Source organism: Gymnoscopelus microlampas, assembly GCF_963454915.1.
Source record: "Gymnoscopelus microlampas genome assembly, chromosome: 12".
Taxonomy (NCBI): domain Eukaryota; kingdom Metazoa; phylum Chordata; class Actinopteri; order Myctophiformes; family Myctophidae; genus Gymnoscopelus; species Gymnoscopelus microlampas.
Genome location: NC_139949.1, coordinates 38,705,454 through 38,724,275, shown reverse-complemented (window position 1 = coordinate 38,724,275; position 18,822 = coordinate 38,705,454). Strand labels below are relative to the sequence as shown.

General features: G+C 41.4%; 2 protein-coding genes across 3 annotated transcripts in view; one reads left to right on the top strand and one right to left on the bottom strand.

Moving 5' to 3' along the window:
• LOC311056854 (rab proteins geranylgeranyltransferase component A 1-like) overlaps window positions 1–5,327 on the top strand; it is a 41,419-nt gene extending 36,092 nt beyond the window's left edge. Inside the window, exons 15-18 of one of the 2 annotated variants that reach the window (XM_084073693.1) lie at window positions 274–372; window positions 4,087–4,232; window positions 4,811–5,039; window positions 5,070–5,327. In XM_084073693.1, the coding sequence (XP_083929819.1) occupies window positions 274–372; window positions 4,087–4,232; window positions 4,811–5,039; window positions 5,070–5,212 (617 nt within the window). In that variant the 3' untranslated portion in view covers window positions 5,213–5,327. Of the gene's footprint in view, window positions 1–273; window positions 373–4,086; window positions 4,233–4,810 lie in introns of both variants that reach the window. The other variant, XM_084073692.1, reaches the window with a different exon arrangement.
• A 5,949-nt stretch (window positions 5,328–11,276) lies between these two features.
• On the bottom strand, window positions 11,277–18,688 carry LOC311057014 (uncharacterized protein). Its single transcript, XM_084073889.1, has 4 exons — window positions 18,537–18,688; window positions 15,081–15,234; window positions 13,694–13,894; window positions 11,277–13,161 (listed from the first exon to the last, which is right to left on the bottom strand). Exons 2-4 carry the CDS (start codon window positions 15,133–15,135, stop codon window positions 13,040–13,042), a joined length of 378 nt encoding a protein of 125 aa, XP_083930015.1. The 5' UTR covers window positions 15,136–15,234; window positions 18,537–18,688; the 3' UTR covers window positions 11,277–13,039.
• Between the last annotated feature and the right edge of the window lie 134 nt (window positions 18,689–18,822).

Sequence of the window (18,822 nt, the reverse complement as noted above, 5' to 3'; positions counted from 1 at the left end):
GGTTGCACTTCAGTGCAAGTGTCACCATAATAGCACGACCTTTAGTGTATTATTGCCATTATAACACAGTTTCATAACCTTGAGTGTATTATTGCCATTATAACACAGTTTCATTTATATGTGTATTGATATTTATTTGTTACTGCAGCTTATCAGGAGATTTCAGCCAATCATTATGGGAGATGATTGTGGTATAAAGTTAGATAGATCTATCTCTGTTCTTGTTTTATTTATTGCAACTAATAAGATTCATTGAATCTATTATTCCGTCAGATCTAGTCCACCTCACCTGTCAATCAGTTGGCTCCGCCTACCAAGACCTGTTGCCTGTGGTTACCAGACTATTCCAAACACCAGAGACCCAAGATCAAGGTAAGCTTATGTGCGCACACACACGCACGCACGCACGCACGCACGCACGCACGCACGCACGCACGCACGCACGCACGCACGCACGCACGCACGCACGCACGCACGCACGCACACACACACACACACACACACACACACACACACACACACACACACACACACACACACACACTCATTCAATTAATTTCTAACAACTATATTAACCCTACTTGGGATATTACAATTTCAATTGTTCCTCACTTCAAGATTTGGTTGTATATGAATTTACTGACATATTACATATGGAGAAAATTTGATGTGACATGATGGACAATTCAAGCAAGTGTGATGATATATGGCAGCCAATCATAGACCATCTTGCTCAAATACTTACTTAGTTGTATGCTATCCACTTTCCACAAAGACTTTATTATCTAGCAGTGTAACTCATTGTAATGACTATCATTGTTTTGAAACTGTGCCGTGTTTTTTTTTTTTTGGTCTTTGTTCACGTTATTTTTCGTATTTTTCGTATTTTTTTATTAGTACTACATCGTTGTGAATCCTCCGCCGCTGCCTCTCTCTCTCTCTCTCTCTCTCTCTCTCTCTCTCTCTCTCTCTCTCTCTCTCTCTCTCTCTCTGCACTCTCGCTCATTCTGATGAATGAATGAACGATGTAATCTCTCCATCCAGGTGACTTTCTTTCTGACCCTGTTCCGCACCAGTGCTCAACCCTCCATCTCTACCTCCTCCTCTCCTTCCCTCGCTCCTTTCCTCCCCTCCCTTTCTCTCTCTGTCTGTAGAACTATTCTTTTTTTCCCGCAACTGTCTGTAATAATAATGTGAACAACCTCCGAGATGATGTGCCGAGATTCGGCCTGGACCGCTGGCGTGGCGGTCCAGGCACCTACAGTAGGCTGCAATGCCAGCCTGACAGCGCGTCGCGGGTTCGACTCCCGTTCCCGATGACCTTTGCTGCGTGTCACTCCCCATTTCGATCGCCCCATTTCCTGTCTACTGTAAACTATCAATAAAGGCAAAAAAAGGGGGGCACGGTGGCGCAGTCGGTAGCGATGTCGCCTCGCAGCTAGAAGGTCCTGGGTTCGATTTCCGCCGGGGACGCTGTGGGCGCTGGGGGCGTGTCTTCTCCTCTGCGTCGTCAGGGCCCATACCCTAGGTGGGGTTGGTGAAAGGGCCTACTCTGTGTGGAGTTTGCATGTTCTCCCCGTGTCTCCTAGGGTAGTTAATACCCTCACAAAAACATGTAGTAAACTTTTAGTAGTATTAAAATACTAGCTAAAAGTGGAAACATGTAGTAATCCTGGTCGCTATACCGCCTCCCCCATGACAGCCGGGGAGCCTGATGGAGGGGAAGGGAAGGGAACTGGTTGGAATAACGTGTTCCTTCCACGTGCTACGTCCTACTGGGGAAACTCCCCCCTGTCAGTTGACAAGAAGGTCAGTTGGCTCTCATGCATTGAAGGAGGCATGAGCTCGGCCCTGGGCTCTCTAGGCTGGTGGAAGGAGTGTAGCGCCCAGGATCACTTAGAACATTGGCACCGGGTGAAAAAAAGGGTTACAAAATCGTGGGGTAAAAAAAAATATATATAAAAAAAAAAAAAATTAAGCATGAATTCAAAGCCAGACATTTCTAATACTCCCTCTGTCTCTATGCTTTGTTTTAGAAACGGGCCATGGCGTACGCATTTCCTTTTATCCTTTTTTTTTAACCATGATGAAATGTAATGAAAATATTCAATGGAACCTTTTCCCAACAGAGGGACACATCAGTGTTCATGGCACTGCAACACTGTGTGGACATTCAGGCTGCCTGCCTTGGTGGACGTGTTCTACTGAGCTAATCTTTCTAGCTGTTATATAACCACATGAGCCAAATATTTAAATAATGGCTAAAAGTGGAGTTTGATTGATTGAATACTTTATTTAGAAGTTTGCAGGAACATGAAACACATGAAAGTACAGTTCAAATACAAGGTCAACTAAATAGGATTAAATAAACCCAAAAAGCCAATGACTTGTTTCAATCGGGGTCCTTTTGTACTCAACTCATAGTGACATTAACACATTGAGTGCCAGAGTTTTTTTTTAAACGCGTTTTTACCGTTTATTGGTGATCTTTTTAGAGCTGCAGAAGCCACGACGAGGACCCGGATGTAAACAAACGGTGTCTGGGCGATGGCCAAGGGTCCCGTCTAACGACTGGATCAATAACATTCTTACCGCGAGCCGCCATTGCAGAGTGATCGCCCATCGAAACCTTTTTCTCAAGATCCCATCATTGGGGCGGATGCACGTCCGTTTTTTGGGGATGACGTCGCATCTGTCCATTCCCTTTTAAAGGGTCCAAGGATCATTCCTAAGTTGCGTTAGAGCGCCCTCTTGTGGAAAAAGATAATAATAACGTAATAATACGTTTATGGCACTCCATGGGTGTATTTGCAAAAATGTAATATTAGGTTTTTCACACTCAATGTGTTAACAGGGTGCAGGCAAATAAACAATGTCAATACGTCTACGTCAGGTTCTGCCGAAGATGTTTGCTGAGTTTGCTCCGGTGCCTTCTGTCTTCATGCCTTACCTGAGATCCTCCACAAACAGGACCAGCCTGAACCTGGCCTGAGGCCGCGGTGGAGGAACCTCCCATCGTTCTTTTTAGATCAGCTATTCTCAACAGCTATGTTAGGCAAACGACACCGTGGTACGACTAAGTATTCAAATCAGTCTTTAGGTGACATTTTAGATGACCTGGCCGACTAATGAGCTCTCTACATGACGTGTTAGAGAGAGAGAGAGAGAGAGAGAGAGAGAGAGAGAGAGAGAGAGAGAGACATGGAAACAAAAGGAATGAAGAGCAACATTCAAACGTTTTAGTGTGTTCTCGGGCGGTTCTCTCTCTCTCTCTCTCTCTCTCTCTCTCTCTCTCTGCATGTGTGAACCACCCAGAGTGCAGCTGTATGCTAATCTGACATTTGTCACATCTGTGTGACACTCCTGAGTGTGTTTTTGACTGACATTTTAAAAACTGCATTCGTCTTGCTACACCTCTCCTCTATTTCTTCTCTTCCCTCCCTCCAGTTATTCTCTCCTCTCTTCTCCCTCCTGTCCTCCTATTCTCTCTCTCTTCACCCCCCCCCCCCTCCACGCTTCTCTTCACATCATTCTTTACTTCTCCTCCGCTCCCCTTACCTTCATCTCTCCTCTCCATTTCTATCTTCCCTTCTCTTCTCTTCTTTTCTCTTCTCACCCCCTCTCTCTCTCTCTTCTGCTATCCCAAACAATGTTCCAGTTAAACTTACCTGTATTCTAATTGACATTTGACTAATGGCCACTTTGACATTTCACAACTGACACCTCTCTCTCTTCCGCTCTCCCTCCCTCTCTCTCTCTCTCTCTGTTCCTTTTTTCCTTATGCTTTTTAAAGGGTAATATTAGAAACAGAGTTGTAAACCTCTCTCTCTCCCTCTCTCTCTCTCTCTCTCTTTCCCTCCCCCCTTTCTTGCCATCAGAGACATAGCTAGCATGCTGGGGAGCTAAGCTCACTAAAATGTCAAATTGACACAGACAAATGGAAGCCTGGAAGGGACAAACGGAGAAGTGTCTCGAAACATAAGAAATATTTTTTGTTTTTTATATGTTTTTAATGGTGTTGCTGTCTGACTTTGATTGTATTTTTGTTATCTGTGTGCGCGCGTGTGTGTGTGTGCGTGTGTCTAGAGGGCCGTCCTTCTGTCCTGTGGTGCATGTACTTCAACATGGCTGACAGCTCAGCGGTGGAGGCAGCGAGCTACGACCTTCCCTCCAACGTACACGTCTGCTCCGGGCCGGACGCCTCCCTGGGACACCAGCACCCCATCGCCCTGGTCAGAGTTACACCTAGTCTAACCCACTGTCTCTAAGGACTTTTTGGACACTTTACTCAACCACTTAAACCCAGTCGTGGAAAGTAACTTAGTACATTTACCTAAGCACTGTACTTAAGTACAATTTTAAGGTATTTGTACTTTACTTGAGTATTTCCAATTTCCAATACTTTTACTTCCACTCCACTACATCTCAGAGGCAAATATTGTACTTTTGCTCCACTACAATTATTTGAAAACTTTAGTTAGATTATTATTACAAAACATACATTAACCACTTCAGCCCCTATATTTCGGCCATTTGAAAATAGCAGATCTACAAGCTCACTGTGAGATTGTGAGCTTGTCATATTATGGCTCTGAACCCATAATATGACTAGAATGAATCTGAACCCATGACATGATGGGCATGTATGAACCCTTGTGGTATTTGTAATACTAAAAGGCTGACTTATATTAGAGAATCACTTTCCCTTACTCTCTCTCTCTCTGTCTCTCTGTCTCACCGTCTCTCGCTCGCTCTCTCTCTCTCTCTCTCTCTCTCTCTCTCTCTCTCTTCATTGTTTCTCTCTCTCCAGGCGGAGTCCATCTTCCAGAAGATTCTTCCAGAGGAGGAGTTCTGTCCCCCGGCTCCCAACCCCGAAGACATCATTTATGACGGAGACAACTCCTCCTCCTCACCGGGACAGGAGGAGGTGGAGAGACAGGGAGAGGGGGAGAGAGAAGAGCAGAAAGAGGGAGAGGAGGAGGACAGGGAGCGGGAGAACGTGGGAGAGGAAGAGAAAGATGGAGAGGAGAAAGAGGGAGGTGAGGAGAGGGAGAAGGAGAAAGAGGGAGGTGAGGAGAGGGAGCAGGAGAAGGCGGGAGATGAGGAGAAAGAGGGAGAGGAGAGGGAAGACGAGAAAGAGGGAGGGGAAGAGAAAGGGAGAGAGGAGGAGCAGGGGGAAGAGATTCAAGAGGAGCCTCCAGTGGAGGAGTGACCACACACACACACACACACACACACACACACACACACACACACACACACACACACACACACACACACACACACACACACACACACACACACACACACACACACACACACACACACACACACACACACACACACACACACACACGTCTGTAAAACTATAGACACCAAACTCAGTTGCAGGGAATTGTGGGTAAGCTGTCTGGAGTTAGACTGTCTGAACGATCATCTTGTCGGCTGTTATTTATTCTGGTTGTATTCATGTACTGTTCTTTATTGTTGTTTTTGCCAAATGGTTTTGTGCTACAAGCCTCAACTCAATCTCCTAAATGATGTCTCCAATACTTCCACTGGGGGTCGTGTTTTATTTAATATTGTTTCATTTAACCCATTTAGACCGGGAAAGAATCTGTGTCATGTTTAGATTTCTTTGGGCTATTCAAAAATAGCAGATATACAAGCTCATACGAGCTTGTAGATCTGCTATTTTTGAAAAATCTTGAAAATGTGTGCAAATCTTTGAACATTTTATAATTTTTACAAAAGCAAACATGTTTAACTCCAATCTTTGCTTCTGGGGATTCTACAATGTCTTCTAAATCCTAATAGTTAAAAAAAAAAAAAACTTATGTTGCTATAATATCAGTGGTTCTCAAACTTTTTTCATGTCAAGGACCCCCTAAATGATATGTATTTGGCAGTGGACCCCCATCTCAAAATATTTAGTTCCAGGGACCCCCAGAAGCAAAGATTTGAGTTACAAATGTTCGCTTTAAATGTTAAATGATTTTCTAAAATAGCCAAAGAAATCTTTAAATGACAAACAATGCTTTCCCGGTCTTAAAGGGTTAATATTGTTTCATTTAAGAGAAATGACTTACTGTGACTTTCCAGTCATTGGAGTATTTTGTCTCATTGCCTTTTTTGTTTTAATTGTATTTATAACAAATGCAGCCAATGATATATTTTCTGAGTGAGTGTATGTGTGTGTGTGAGTGCGTGTGTGTGTGCATGGTGTGTGTGAGTTTCTAACTGAACTGTGGCCTTTCTATTTCTGTGTTTCTATTTTGCTTCTATTATTTTGTCACTGTGTATAAATGTCACGGTTGTCGGGGCGATGAACAGCAGACAGATGCATGTCCCCCAGGAGCCTGTCATAGACTCACTATACAGTTACATACTCTACTGTGCTTCTACTCTAAACCATAAAAGTATAAATCCATAAATAAAGCTTCAGCACAAACAATTATTTGGCTTTCTTTTTATTGACTGGTTTCTCCTATGGTCGTGACTTGTGAATTGTGTTTCACATACTGACTTAAGGAATTCAGTGTGCTAAAATCAGTGGTGTAAAGTAACTAAGTAGATTTACTCAAGTACTGTACTTAAGTACACTTTCGAGGTATTTTTTACTTTCCTCTGTATTTCCAATTTTCAATACTTTAACTTCTACTCCACTACATCTCAGAGACAAACGTTGCACTTTTACTCCACTACAATTATTTGACAGCTTCAGTTATACTTTGCAGATTTAAATCATTATATGTATGTATGTTTTATTATCACAAAACATACATTACCCACTTCAGCCCTATATATATTTCGGCCATTTGAAAATAGCCCATCTACGATGCGACGCATTGTGAGCTTGTAGATCGGCTATTTTCAAAAGATTTGTATACATTTTGAACTTGTGAAACAGGACATTCTGCACAATGAGTACTTTACGTATATTTTGATACCTTTGTACTTTTACTCATACATTTTGAATATTTGAATTTTACAGAGTGTTTCTACATTGCAGTATTGATAAAAAAAATGCGAGTGCTTTTTCCACTACTGTCTAAAATGTGAGAATATGTTTTATTCCTTCCTGAGTGTGTAGAGTAAGGGTGAAACGAGACCAAACTGTGTTTCGTTTCCCCCACTGGCACCTTGTCATGTGCCCCCCCATGCTGAGACCCACTGCCCTGGAGCTAAAGTACCGCACTACCCACAATCCTCCTGGGCAACCAGAGTGGTATGATGGGAGAAAAAGGGTACCAAGTGCCCAGAGATACACACCGTGTGGAGGTATGACGCACACACACACACACACACACGCACACACACACACACACACACGCACACTGTAAATGAAGCACGTCCCTGATCAGCGTGGTTAATACAAAGATGGGTGTGTGTGTGTTTTTACTTGTATCAACTATACTTGTGAGGGCCAAATGTCCTCACAAGTATATAGTATAATTTGAGAAATGGACGTTGTGAGGACAATTTTCCCGATCCTCACAAGAGAAATGTGTTGTTTGTTGGTTAAAAATGTTTTTTAGAGTTACTTTTTTGCAATTAACCCATTTAGACTGGATTAAGACTGTCATTTTTTGATTTTTTTTGGCTATTCAAAAACATAGCAGATCCACAAGCTCATAGCTATGAGCTTGTGGATCTGCTATTTAAAAAAAAATCGTGAACATTATTTTGTGCAAATCTTTGAATAAATACTTTTTAAAGCGAACATTTGTAACTCAAATCTTTGCTTCTGGTGGTTGGCTTTCAAAATATATATATATATTCAAATAGTTGATGTCCTCACAAGTATAATAATACGTGTGTGAGTGTGTGTGTGTGTGTGTTTGTGTGTTCAGGTGTCCCAGGTAGACAGTGTTCATGGTATTTAGTGTCATTTCACGGTAGTAAATGTGATTTGAGGCTGTGTATTGTCTGTAGGCGTCTCACTGTGGAGGAGCTCTTTGAGTGACAGGTTGAGCATTATGGGGATCATTTACATCATTTAACCCAGGGGGGTATTCAACTAGATTAGGCAGGGGGCCACAACTGTAAAAATTACACAAGACAAACAAAAAAACATCAAGTTCATGGTTTAACCGGAAACCGTTAAGAAATGTGTAACTGGTTGTTAAACCCATTAAGACCTGAGGCCGATTCTACAACTGCATTCTAAATCAGTGGTTCTAAAACTTTTTCGTAATTAAAACTTAATTAAAACATTTTCAAACGCTCTAAAGATTTTTTTAAATGTTCAAAAATAGCAAATCTACAAGCTCTAAAAAAAAGCTTAGTTCAAAATGGTCATCCTGTACAACCAACCATCCAAGATTATTATATATTTTTTGGAGTATGGAATGTGTTCCAGGGCCACAAGAAAACTCACGACAGGCCAAATTTGGCCCGCGGCCCACCAGTTGAATATCACTGATTTAACCCCTTCAGATACCCATTTGAAATGTATTTCACGTTGCCTATATTTATCAATATACTATAACAATACAGCATAATATGCAGAATATGCATTTAGGCTACTGCACAAATATACCAATATATTATATACAAATATTTGTGTGTATATTTTGTAATGGATTGTTACCTTGGCAAATAATTATAAATTATTTAACATTATCTGAGAGCTCTAATTGTATTTTAAATTGTATGGAAGATCAAAATCTAGACTACTGTCTTTGTTGAACTACATTCTCAATGAGAATTTGGCTAATATTGTACAACCTTGATCAAGTCCTGTATTAACCTTTACTGGATCTGTAATTCCCACTGACTCTTGTGTGTTTATTTCCCATGTTTAATCCCCACATTGGAATTAAAAAGTGCAATGCTCAACAAAATATAAAACACATCTAAATGTAGAATGCAACAGAGTTGGCTATCAGATAAAAATTTAAAAAATACTGGAAACACATAATAAAGAATTAATAGAGTAGTGTCTTTAGATTCATTGTAAGATCTGTATAGCGCTTGAATTGAGCGTATTTTGGAAGTGGTTTGATGAGCATTTAATGGCATCATGTCTTTAAATATAAATGTAGTTCATATAGTTCCTAGTGTTATAGTGACATCTTGTGGCTCCTAGGCCTATACAGTGGGTTACTGTTTTTTTTTTTTTTTTTTCATTTCTCAAATTTTCAGTAATAATAGTAGGGATAATACCCTATAACCCCTTTCAGGCCGTGACCCCCTCAAAATAATCATATTTGAACTGGGGGACCCCCCCCTCACACACACACACACACACACACCCTGATAAGTACTTGGAATGCATTACATTTAGGTTGACTCTGTTCCACAGATACATTTTGTGAAAATAGCCGATCTACAATCTCACAACACTTCGCAACACGAGGCGTTGTGAGCTTGTAGATCGGCTATTTTCACAATTTCTTTCTTATATTATGTTTGGCCAGTTTTTATAGTAGAGCTTGTTCACTCAGTTGATTACTCTTGATGCAGTAATGGTCTTTTTTCATTGAATTTCATTGAATTTCTTATCTTTTTTTTTTGTCAGGGATTAAAAAGGTCTTAAAAGTCCTTACATTGACACTTTACTGTCATCTGGAGGACCCCCCTGCCCGAATAAAATTGCATTATGTGCATTCATGTGGGGACCCAATTTTATTGTGCTTTACAATTTGTCACTTTTAAATAGCAAAGAGGAAGGGTGAGGGCAAGGACACATTCACAGGCTCACTGGCAGAGAGCCATCATGAGAGAAAATGGGGGGAAATGATGTCATAATTACTGTGAGCCACATTAAATTAAGGACAATTACATTCATTAAAATGACTGAAATTACAGCTAAAGTGCACTTTGGGCACAGTTTACAAAGGAAATGTTTTAATTGCATGTTTTTACTTCATGTAAAATCTCATTTGAAAAACAATGACAATGTAATGATGATGTAATTATTACATCCATTAAACCACCTTTAAATGTTTGCTCTCGCACGCCCCCTAGAGGCAGCTCAAGCACCCCAAGGGGTGCAGCGCCCCACTTTGGGAATCCCTGCCCTATGATAGTAAATGTAGTTCATATAAAGTGTTATAGTGACATCTTGTGGCTTGTATAGGTTACTGCTTTTTTTTCATCACAGTAATTTTCAGTAATAATAATTTTACTACAAACTGCTCTTGCTGCTCAGTTATGGCATCAACTATGATGATGGATGGCTTGGACGCGTTCCTGTGACCCCCCCCCCCTCCATTTTGTCATATATACCAGTACATGTAGTACATGTAGCCAAGTTAAGTATCACATGCTTATCAGTAGCTTTTGTGAAGGTTTTGACTGCAAATCATGACACTGTTTCACTTCACCAATACCCAGCTTTGTCCTTCACAGCATTGCATTGGACATTGGTGAACAAAACAAGAGGTTTTAGGTCATGGCTTGGCTTATCAGGTCTCTGAATTGTTTTTTCTGGTTTGCTGTATTTCACTATTGAAAGGTCTCCGGAATTAAGTCCTGATCAACCATTCTGCTCCAGCAGTCCAGAGTCTGACTCCATGTTTATGTTTTGATTGGTCAGGAATTAATTGATGACAATTCATCTGACCAGGTCTGCTTTGGCCTTCATAGAAAACAGGAGGTGTTTTGTCTACTGCACATTTCATTACTAAAATATATACAATGCCTGTGTATTTTTAACCACTTAAACCTTAAAACTTATACTTTGTTGACTGGTGTCACCCAGGGGTACATATACATATCCCCCTCCTTTTTTTCTTACACCAAATCTCTGCCATTTTCGCCGAATGTTCGCCTAGACGCCTACTATGACATGCCCAGAATGAGGCCGATTCTAAAAACGCCTTCTAAATCCTGACCGACGTTTTCTGAAAAACTTCAAATATTATTCAAAAATTACAAAAACTGTATATTGCTATATACTGTACATAGCAACAAGAATCCCAAAAGGGGTTCCCGTCTTGAAAGGTATAGTGACCACTTCGTTCCCGCCAAGTGGTCAACAACCCTATATCTGAAACATGGACACTGTTAAATGGTCTCTCAGACCAACACTAATGTATCACAAATATGCATATATTATACACGTTAACATTTACATCAAACAGCCCCGCAGCATGTGTGCTTAACATCAACTAGCATGGCCAGTTTTGTTTCCAGGGAACTATGTCTACTTCAAGGTAAACTGTCAGTACAACAACTCCCAGCATCACTGAAACATGAATAATAACCAGTGATATTCAACATCATAGTTTTATTAATATTGATAAAGCTAGGTGTCACTGCAACAGACAGCAGGCATCAGAACTGTGCAAAACAATCTGCACAAATATACAATCAACAATAGCCATTAACGTTCGACAGGCGTGATGCATACAGGTGTCTTTTAAGCCAGTGGTTTTCAACCCTTTTCATATCAAGGTCCATTATTTATTGGGTATTTGAGCCACAGAACCACCGTTTGATGAGATTTAGACTCTCAGACCCAAGACTTAGAATATTTTGTTGTCGTTGGATACTATTTTGTCCACAATTACATGCTGTATTGATGTTGGTACCATAGGAGAGATACTAACAGGCAAATGTTGATCAAAAGAACAATTCTTTAAGTTATGCAGATGTTTAACAATATTTTAACTCTTGAGAGCATTTTACGCTCTCTAGAGTTAAAGGTCTATAAAGAGTCCAACTCTCCATTTAGCTGGGGACCACTTGGCTCCTCAAGAATGGAGTGGTCCCCGGACCACTGGTTGAGAACCACTGTTTTAAGCTGTTACAAAAACATAAATTGTGTAGGCCTCTCCTCCACGTTTTGGTTGAGAATGTCATGTCATTGCATGATGGGCAAGGTTTTGTATGGTATTAGTTCATTCACGTTTTTATTCCATACCAACATTACACCAGATGATTTAACGATTTAGCACACCTAAAAGCATAGAGCAGGTGGGGGACTAATTAACAAAATTACCTGGTTGCAGAGTATAATGGAGGAGGACACACAACTGTCTTTAGGTCAATTTCTATTCTATTTCTATTTCACTAACATAATGAAGGCCTACAAGGACTCACCCGAATGCCTCAAAAACGGTCTGATTACACCTTTTGCACTATCTCGGCCTCCTTTTCATCTCGTCAAATCAAACAGTGTGTGTAACAGCTTGGACAAACAGTGCAAAGCAAAGTGAAGACGTCAAACTTGATCCTGGCTGAGAGCATACAGCCCAAAGCACCAAGCCTGTAGAATAAACTTGTCGCATCACAGGAACTTTAGAACCAGTGGTGTAAAGTAACTATAAGTACATTTACTCAAGTACTGAGGTATTTTTTTTACTTTACTGGAGTATTTCAAAATGTCTGTACTTCTGTACTCCATGATTATTTGAAAGCTTTAGTTTTGTAGATTTTGATTATTATTACAAAACATACATTAACCACTTCAGCCCTATATACATTTCGGACAATCGCGACGCATTGTGAGCTTGTATATCGGCTATTTTGAAAAGGTTTTTAAACATTTTATAGATTTGAAAACTTGTTAAATGGGACATTCTGCGTAATGAGTACTTTCTACTTTTGGTACTTTAAGTATACATTTTGATGCCAATACTTTTGTACTTTTAAGTAAATTCTGTATTCCAGACTTTTACTTGTATTTTTACATTGAAGTATTGATACTTTTACTTAACTCAGGAGAAGTACAGACCTTCATCAGTGGCCAGGCCTTCACATACAACCTGAGTGACGTACCGTAAGTAACATATTCCTGTATTTTCTTTATTGCAGACTTTTCTCAACAAGGCACAAAGGTGAGTTATCAAATATGACATGAAACATTTATACAAACAGCTACTGTATGTCTACACCTCTTGACAAAAGTGGCTTTTCAACAGGCAGGTTCCTATATTGACTGACTGGAATGTATAGTCCTGATGCATCATGAGAAGTCTGCCATTACATTACATTACATTACATTACATTACATTACATTATACAATAGAATGGGGGGGTTGGGAGGAGGGGTCCGAGCATGTCAGGGGTCAGCGTTATAGGCTACAGGTCAATGACACATGTCCATCAGACAGCAGCAGCTGAGAGCTGCACAGCAGGCGGCCAGAGCCGTCCCCATGCCTCCTCCCATCATACCACTGTGATGCTCCTGGGGCTTGTCCATCATGTAGACTGTGTGTGAACCAGGGATAGATGGAGGATGGGTGGAATGGAGAGAGAGGCAGAAAGGACGGAGTGAGGGGGGGTGGATATTGGGAAGAGGGAGAGAGAGACATTACAATGAGAAACATTAAAAAGTACTCAAATGTTTTACTTCAGTAAAAGTATACATTCCGCAATGTAGAAGACCACTGTAAGTAAAAGTCCGGAATTCAAAGCGTACTTATTTTCAAATAACCAATCTAATATGTATAAAATAAGGCTGAAGTGGTTAATGTATGTTTTATAATGTAATCATTTATATCTGCAAAGTAACTAGTAACTAAAGTTTTCAAATAATTGTAGTGGAGTAAAAGTACAATATTTGCCTCTGAGATGTAGTGGAGTAGAAGTAAAAGTATAGACAATTACAATTGTACTTAAGTGCAGTACTTGAGTAAATGTGCTTAGTTACTTTACACCACTGACTTTGACCATAATATAATAATAAATGTACGGTACATTGTCTCAGGGGCCTGGTAATGACCTGACTGTTATATCGTACCTGTATTTTTGGGCGGGACTCCATACGCTGGGCCATACGCTGGGCCAACGGGGGGCCCACCCTGGTAGCCCTGGTGGTAACCTGGCTGAGAAAGGTATGGCGCGGGGGGTCCCTGATACCCGGCCGGTGGGGGGTAACCCGTGGCAGGGGGGTAGCCCTGAGTAGGGTACCCGGGATAAATGCCTGGCTGGGGGTTGTAGCCTGGTGATAGACCAAGGAGAAGTCAAGTCAGACTGCTAGAGGCAGGAAAAAACATTGAGAGATCTGACAGCTAGATGCCAAAAGCAATAAAAAGAGCTATCAGAAAGTGAGGAGCAGGAAAAAGCAAGGAGAGGTCAGAGCAGCGGTGGCCTAGTGGTTAGAGGGGCGGCCTTGATACCGGAAGGTCCCTAGTTCGATTCCCCAATTCATCACATCGATCATGAATCACCGCTGAATAGCCCTTGAGCAAGGCTTCCATGCAGGGTCCGGCTGGAAACAAGTTTCGTACTTAGTCCGACACCCTGGGTAAACAACAAACTTTGCTTTTTAGCAGTGTTGATTTTGACTGCAAATTTTGATTTTGTTTTAGTCATAGTCTTTTGAATAAAATTCCATAAACTTTTAGTCATATTTTAGTCTAGTTTTAGTCGACTATATATCATAAGATTATAGTCGACTAAATCTACAGTTGATTTAGTCGACTAAAATGTATGCCAGGCCTTGATGGTGTCGTAATGGCTGATTTATCACTGGTTGCATGCTGAAAATAGCTGGTCTACAAGCTCACAACGCATCGCAGCGCGACGCGTTGTGAGCTTGTAGATCTGCTATTTTCAGAGCGCAACACTCGAGCGCAACCAAACATAAAATGACTTGTCTTTTACTGGATCTCTTCTCCACTCGTCCCTCACCAACATTTTAGTCTAGTTTTTATTTGTTGACAAAATTGTCAATATATTTAGTCTCAGTTTTAGTCATCATAGCTTAGTTTTTATTTAGTTTTCGTCATTGAAAAAAGGTAGTCGACGAACATTTTTTGTCATAGTGTTAGTCGACGAAATCGACACTGTCACTGGTCAGAGCCAGAGCCAGAGAGCAGAAAAAACATCAGTTAAAAAACATTTTCAAATAGTTCAAATAGCCAATCTACAAGCTCACAATGGGTTAGTTGAACTATTTGAAAATGTTTTAAAAAATAGTAAAAAATGGCAAAGAAGTTCAGGGATAATGGGTAAGGCACCGGCGAAAATAGGGCCCATAGTGAGGAATGCAACAAGAATCAGAATCAGAATCAGGTTTATTGTCACATCACAGGTTTACAAGGTAAAAAAGTGGGTGAAATTTGTTTTTGTACATCGTTCCCATCCCAACGCAACAAGCAGTTTGACGTTGAGGGTCTCGGTACCTTGAGGGAAGCCAGGGGCCGACGGGCCGTAGGGAGGAGGGTTATCAATATTCATCTGGAGATGGAAGGATGAATGGACAGAGCGATGAACAGGCAGAAAGAGGAAAGGACCACAAGGATGCTATTGTCTCTGGATGGATGAATCCGGATCAATCTAGATGAGAAAAGGAAACAGATGAGCTCAAACTAACGATAGAATCTAAAGACCAGGAGCTGCCCACAGAACACTGAGAATGTCTTTGACCCAAGTGAGTGTCCTTTGAGTTGTGTTTCTATCATGCAATCTTGATAGTTTTATCATACAACAGGCAGCAGTGCTTGTTATTGTTCTGACAACGCATGGCTTCATGTCCCAAAGCGAAGCGTCAATCAGCGTGTTCAGGCTTTGGTACCCAGCATTGGCCAGGTTATTGAATGAGAAATACGCTCTCTCCTCCTCCTCTGATCCCCCCCCCCCCCCCCCCCGTTCCTCCCTCTGTCCCCCCCCTCTCTCTCTCTCACTGATCAAGCTCTGGTCTATCATCACACACAACCTCCTTCTCTCCCTCCCTCCTCCATGTCAATGAAAGAGGTGACCTATAGGGCCCTGGGAAGGCTTTTTAATGAACAGATGTGTTTTAGAAGTGATTTAAAAGATTCCAGAGAATTGGCTTTTCTGATTGCCAAGGGTAGGGTGTTCCATAGCCTATCCATTTTTGCAATGGTTCTGTTGATAAAAAGTTGATAAAAGCAGGTTTGGACGACTTTTTTGACTTGGACATTGAATATGAGGTCAGAATACAAGAAGACACCTAGATTTTTGGCGACCGGTTTCACAGCGCTGGATAGGCTGCCCAGGTCGTCTTTTTAAGAGGTTTTGTCAAATTTTGGGGACCGAAGAGAACCATCTCAGTCTTATCTGTGTTCAGATGGAGGAAGTTTTGTGACATCCATGAATTTATGTCAGCGAGGTTAAGGCAGGCCCTTAGACCATCCAAGCTTCCAGCGGTTGGGACATATATTTGTGAATCATCCGCATAGCAGTGGAAGCTGAGCTTATGCTTGCGGATGATGTGACCTAACTCCAGCATGTAAATGGAGAATAGTAGGGGTCCAAGAACAGATAGAACAGCCAGCCAGCCAGCAGTAGCAGGCCTCTCCCACCAACCAGGCTTTAGGTCCTGGACTGTGTGCAAGGACTCAGTTATGATGACTACCACTGAAATCTCACTCTGATGAACATGTTCTATTATGCTCATGCGGTCCCCGTGGCGTCCTGCTGGGATTAGAGTATCAGCTAAATTGCTCAAATTGGACTGACGGTGAGTGAGTCACGGTCTGGTTGGTGCTGGTCAGATGGTCGTGCGGTCAGGGGGACGAAAACAACACCATCTCTCTGTGTTTGTTGTTATGGTCATGCTGTTGAGCCAACAGTATACACCAGACCCTGGCTGACTGACATGGGTTGGATGGATGCCGCGTAGGACATTATATTTAGTTATGTGCAGTGTGCTTAGCAACCATGTCAGTAATATTGTTGTACTCCAAACATACAATCCCAAATACCAGTGGTGGAATAAAGTACTCACATTTACTGCAATGTAGAAATACTCTGTTACAAGTAAAAGTCCGGAATTCAAAAGAGCAAAAGTACTAAAGTATTGGTATCAAAATGTAGTTAAAGTATACCAAAAGTAGAAAGTAGTACTCATTATGCAGAAGTTTTAAAATGTCTAAAATGTATAAGCATCTCTTGAAAATAGCAGATCTACAAGCTCACAATGCGTCGCATCGTCATACGCAAGGTGTACTTTTGGCTGAGGCCAAAAGTACACCTTGCGTATGACACTGATCACATGATCTCAATCAATTAACCAGTTCTAGGCAACATATTGAGGTATTCTTGATTGAGGTCATGTGATCAGTGACATACGCAAGGTGTACTTTTGGCTGAGGCCAAAAGTACACCTTGCGTATGACACTGATTACATGCCTGAGGCCATGTGATACGTGTGTGTGTGTGTGTGTGTGTGTGTGTGTGTGTGTGCGCCCGCCCGTGCGCCCGTGCGTGTGTTTTGTGCAGTGCAGTGGCCCCCCTCCGCCATTGACTTGCAAATACCCCTTCTGCTGAGCAACAGCAGAACATATCTGAGTATAATCCATCCAGCAGATAAACAGTAATGCACTTTGTCAAACAACAACGAGCCATTTGGGGAGGTGAAGTCACCTGACCCACAGACATTACTAATGCTATAGCTATTGGGTCAGGAGTGTGGTGGTGAGTTATGTGATGGATGACATTGTGAGGTTAACCCTCCTAAAGCACAGAGAGACAAACAACAGCTCATGTCCTGTGTTTACTGTCTGAACGCACTGAATGGAAGCCTTGTCACATAACAAGTGACAGCTCTCCCCCTGCCTTGTGACTCTGCGTGTGTGTGTGTGTGTGTGTGTGTGTGTGTGTGTGTGTGTGTGTGTGTGTGTGTGTGTGTGTGTGTGTGTGTGTGTGTGTGTGTGTGTGTGTGTGTGTGTGTGTGTGTGTGTGTGTGTGTGAGAGAGATAGCTGAGGAGGTGCATTCCTCTGTGTTGTATAGATTTGACTCAAGAAGTGCAGTGGGTTTGCTGGTGAGATGCTAGCTAATTACACTAGAGTTGAATGACACATACAAAATAGACTTTACAGACACAAATGTCACAAACACAGTAGAACCCTGAGTGTTCCTCGTTAAACTAACCACAGTATTAACTCAGAGTTAAATTAAACTGAGGATTTTACTATGTACAGGACAATCTTTACAGAAGCTGTGCCATTTGCACTTTAAACGATGCACAAAATGAACTACAATATGTCCAGTTGATATAGGACCTAGTTATTTCTGTGTAATTATATCTATAGGCCTATTGTACGCTACATCGTTTACCTGTTTATTCTACAAATTGCATCTTGTTACATAGAACAATATTTACACAAATGGTATCCTAGCAGATAGTTTTATTTCAGTAGCATGCATGGGAATCATTTTGGTGATATTGAAATCTAAACACAGTGGCACCCAGAAAGTGCTTTTGCAGAACTCTAGGCTACTACTGTATTTCATTTTCTAGATTGCACACACCTGTTCTTACTAAATACAGACTGTGACAGAACTGTGACAAATGCAGATCTACAGCATGTACTTGACATCCATTCCAGTAAATGACTTTGTTTCGTTCACTGTACAGTACATTAAATCCCCAATAATAGCCTAATTGTGGCACAATTTGAGCTTAATAAATCCCCAGATTCAGCCCAGTATAGTTTGACAGATTGCTGCTGTCTGCGTCTCAAACAGCCCAATCTGGCAAAAGCTTAAACGTTTAGGCAAAAATAAACCCCAAAACTGGGCCAGAACATCATTGAATTGAGTTAGACTTCATGACTCTGTAATTAAAAGGATAGATTAGGAAACAGCTTTAAGGACATTTTTTCAGACTTACCATCAGTAGAATTCAAACATTAGTTGAATGGTTCAACTTGCCCTTCTATTCGTCCAGGTTCTCCTAGGATAAACTAAAGCAGCTGTTTCTGTTGAACAGTTAAAAGTCCTGCAGTTTCACCAGTCAGCTGATAATCAGCTGTTGCTGCCTGGAGGAATAGATGACAGTCTGTGGGCTGAGTCTCAATACTTGAATAGGCTACTCCTTCCCTCCTTTCCTCCCTCCCTCCATTATCATGCACATGGGCTTATCCACAAGTTTCCTATAGGCCCTATAGTATAGGGCA

What these genes read in the sequence shown, in the direction of transcription:
- LOC311057014 (XM_084073889.1), bottom strand. Translation starts at nt 15,135, where the DNA reads ATGAATATTGATAACCCTCCTCCCTACGGCCCGTCGGCCCCTGGCTTC. An exon ending in GGCCCCTGGCTTCCCTCAAG is followed by an intron (nt 13,895 to 15,080) that starts GTACCGAGACCC and finishes GTCTATCACCAG; the next exon opens with GCTACAACCCCCAGCCAGGC. An exon ending in AGTCCCGCCCAAAAATACAG is followed by an intron (nt 13,162 to 13,693) that starts GTACGATATAAC and finishes GTTCACACACAG; the next exon opens with TCTACATGATGGACAAGCCC.